The following is a 4,181-nucleotide window of genomic DNA, read 5'->3' on the forward strand; positions in this document are numbered from 1 at the left end:
GGTACCATTCACGTGAATGAGCTTGATGAAATTATTGATCAAACAGGTATTTTTAAAATTTTTAGTTAAATTGATTAAAGCTGACCTTATTTTAAATTAGTTTTAATATATCTTATAGAACATACATGTAATGGCCCTTGTTCTGATCCCATAATTATGAGACAAAAATTAGCAGGCGCTTGTAAACGCAAAGCCGTAGACGATATTTGCCAAAGACCGCAAAAAATAATTTTAGGGGAAATTCAAACATTAAGTAATAATAATTTTACGACAACGGATGTGTCATGTATTCGCCAAACTATTTATCGCACTAGAAGACAATTTTTTCCTACTAATCCAGAATCTATAAGTGAATTACATACAATTATTGATCATACAGAAATACTAACTACGCGCGGAGAACAGTTTTTATTACACAACGATCATGAGAAAAATATTATTATTTTTTCTTGTGATACAAACCTCAAATTTCTTTGCAATTCCAAATCAATATATGTAGATGGAACTTTTCAGTATTGCCCAAAACATTTTGTACAATTATTTACCATACACGGATATATAAACAATTACTATGTACCACTTGTTTTTTGTTTATTAAAAAATAAATTTATAGAGACTTATAAAGAAGCTTTTGAGGTTATAAAATATAAATGCACTGAAAAAAAGTTATTACTGTATCCTGAAAATATAACTGTCGATTTCGAAGTTTCTATTCACAAAGCTGCTCTAATTGTGTGGCCATTAATTACTATTATTGGTTGTAGATTTCACTTAACCCAGAGTTGGTACAGAAAACTTCAAGAGTTAGGTTTGAGTAATGCTTATAAAACATGTGAATGGTTAAAAGGTACCTTCGGGTTAACTTTTTTAAATCCAGAAGACGTGTCTGATTGTTTCGTTGATGACTTCATGACATTAATACCTGAGGGAACAGCTTTCATTCAGTATGCTGATTATTTAATCGACAATTATATTTCTGAGGAAAGCAAATATCCTCCAAAAATTTGGGCATTGATGGACCCCTCATTAGCCCGGACAACAAATAATTGTGAATCATTCCATTCACATTTTAATGATCAATTTTATAAGGCACATCCTTCTATTAATATATTTTTAAAAATTTTAATAGAAAACGTTCAATCTTATAATTACATTAAAATATATAGTTCTAATAACGCAATCTCAATAAGCGTACGGAGTAAAATTGAAATCCGTTCCAATAAAACAAAAGAGGCAATTGATAAGTATAATAAAAAAGAAATTAGCAGACTTGAATTTGTAAAATTAGTTTCCAACAACTACCGAAAATTGTATAGATCATAGATCTATTTTTTATTATATTATTTCATATATTAAATAATTTTTAAGCTTATAATTAATATTTGAATTTTATTTCAATGTTTTGATGACTATATTTTTTTATAAACTATACTTTTTTATAAACTATACTTTTATTATTTATTACAAAAATATATGTACATACTTAAGACAGTTATCTATTATAATTTATTTATCTTTGGTAAAACGCCATATTTTGTTTATAAAAGTGTATTTATGTGATAAAATTTTGGTACGGGAAGCTGCCTACCATGGATAAAGTTAAATGGTTCTCAAATTTTTTAGTAGATAGACAGGTAGAAGATCAGTTTGGCGGAAACGAAAAAACGACCTTATTCAGATTTGGCGGAAACGATGAACGCCCCAAATAATTTCTAAAAATCTCTGTTAAAATGTAGATAAATACGTGTCGTCAAATCCTATCAAATTATCTTCAATTTTGTTATTTATTTAAAATACCATTTATTTTATAGTAAATAAATATAGTATATTATAAAAAAAGTTAATACCAATATATTAGGCATTTTTTTTAAGTTGGGGGGTGTCCAGACATGGAGGACACCCCCCCAAAATACGCCACTGAAAAACTATCATTAAATTATTTGATTTTTACTGATTTTCTAATGCTAAATTTTACATGTTATACATTTTACTAAAACTTAAAATTTTTATGGTGTATAAAACAGATATATATCTACAAAACTAAAAAAAAATTTTTTGGAAATTAGGTTACCCAACAGAGATATTGCACTTAGAATACACGTATTTTTATAAAATTTCTAACTTTGTAGGCCTCTAAATCCCAAGATAATTGTTTTAAATATTTGAAATTTAGTTGAAACATAGATTATACACTATACAATACCAAATGTAAAAATCACAATAAAATAATAACTTCTAAATGGTTTTAAGTGAGCTCAAAAACGCCAATTTTCACAAAAAAAACGCCATTTTTTGAAAATTATTAAAATTTAGAATTTCACATAATTTTTTTTTTTTTTAATGTAAACTTTAAGTTATAATAGAGTCAAATCTAAAATTTTAATTCGATTGAGTTGAAATTGAATAATCTTGGTGTTTTTAACGATCTAGCTATTTTTAACTCTTTTTACATTGAAATAGTCATAAAAATGAGAAAATCATAAAAAAAAAAATTGTTTTAATCTAAATATAGCATTATGAATAAACCCTGAAAATTTCAGAAAAATATGAGGTGGTCGTGCGACCACTTCTGGATGATTTGGCATGGATTGACCCTTCTGCTAATATGTAATTTTGTCAGGGAGTTCCATAAATTCTTGAAATTACATGAATTTGATTATAGGAATGATTCTTAGGAAGGCGTACTTTTAATATACAGAAATTTACTGAACAGGATCTTTATTTGCGGTATACTGTGTATACAGTTATGCACCTAAAAATTCTGCTATCATTTTTGGTTTCGAACACTGGTCAAGTCCCTCAATATCTTACCTCTTACTCACAAATATTTTGTTCAAAATCTATTTATGAAACGGGGAAATGTTCAATGAATGCTATGGGACATTAGCCACTCAGAAATTTCAATCAAACACCTCAAGTTTAGATTAATTTTAAACAATACGACAAAATTTAAAAACTATAATCGAATCATAATAAACATAGACCGTAATATTTATATAAAAAACCATTATAAATTTTGTAATACTTTTGATTATAAGTAATGTTTCAATAAATAAACCATTACGTTATGATACTAAATTAAGTTCAGAAATATTCTTTGACTTAATATGTTATCAAAATCGTTTTTAGTTAAAATATAACTGCAAGCGCAACTCGTCAAGATTTTGTCTCGCATCTAGCGGAATAAATATGATTAGAAGTGTATTATTGTAGGTATCCGATAAAGACTAGTGATGGGCATTTTCAAATATTTTAAACTATCGTATAACTATTCAAATTGTGTATATAGAACCGAATAGTTTATTTTTAGCATAAACTATCGAATAGTTTTAAAAACTATTCGAATATATTGTGTAACTATCGAATATTTTTACTATTCGAATATTTTTTGAAAGACTATCAAATAGTTCGATAGTTTCTATTTGATATTTCCCATCACTAGTTTTTTTTAATTACGGCAGCCGTTNGATATTTCCCATCACTAGTTTTTTTTAATTACGGCAGCCGTTTACATACAGAACTCAAAAAAAGTGCAAAATATTAATTTACACTGACGGATTTAAACCTTGTACCGTAAGCATGAAAGACACAAATGTTACCGACTCGGCTACTGTTTGTTGCTTTCGTCGCATGATAAATTAGCTATTTAAGCTAACTCAAATTTAAAAATTACTTTTTCGACTTTAAAAAAATAAAAAAAAACGGTAGCACAGTGGGGTCACGGCATAGTGGAGACATTGCATAGTTGGGTCCAGTATAGATTTAATCTGACAGTGATTAAAATCACTACCATAAGAAACACTTCGATGCAAATCTGTAGATAGTGTTTAATTTTAAAAAATTGATGGATAATTGCAAAAGCAACATCAACTTCTATTAAAATAAAATACAAAACCCATAATTATATACAAAAATAGCATATTTTTCAATATGGTAGCCATTTGCGTATAGAAGATAGATCGTCGGGACAAATTTTTTTTTTTCATTTTGTAGTACATAAAATAAGCTTTAATTTTATATATGTTTAAAGGACGCAGTATTTCCGGAACATTTTCAAAAATTAAGTTGAAAAAGTTATTTTTTGTAAAAAAGTTACTATTTTAAATCCTCCCAGTGAGCAGAATAAGTGTTAGATTTTCAAAAAAAATTATATCAAATGAAAGGGAAATATCTAAGGTTTC

At 27.2% G+C, this 4,181-nt stretch overlaps 1 protein-coding gene across 1 annotated transcript; it reads left to right on the forward strand.

Annotated features, from left to right (window-relative positions):
* Positions 1-6: 6 nt before the first annotated feature.
* LOC126908469 (uncharacterized) lies at positions 7-1,345 on the forward strand. Its single transcript, XM_050690594.1, has 2 exons — positions 7-46; positions 119-1,345. The coding sequence occupies exon 2, from the start codon at positions 157-159 to the stop codon at positions 1,321-1,323; it is 1,167 nt and encodes a 388-aa protein (XP_050546551.1). The 5' UTR covers positions 7-46; positions 119-156; the 3' UTR covers positions 1,324-1,345.
* The last annotated feature ends 2,836 nt before the right edge of the window (positions 1,346-4,181 follow it).

The sequence above is a fragment of the Daktulosphaira vitifoliae genome, unplaced genomic scaffold (genome assembly GCF_025091365.1).
Source record: "Daktulosphaira vitifoliae isolate Bord-2020 unplaced genomic scaffold, ASM2509136v1 Scaffold_5, whole genome shotgun sequence".
Taxonomy (NCBI): Eukaryota; Metazoa; Arthropoda; class Insecta; order Hemiptera; family Phylloxeridae; genus Daktulosphaira; species Daktulosphaira vitifoliae.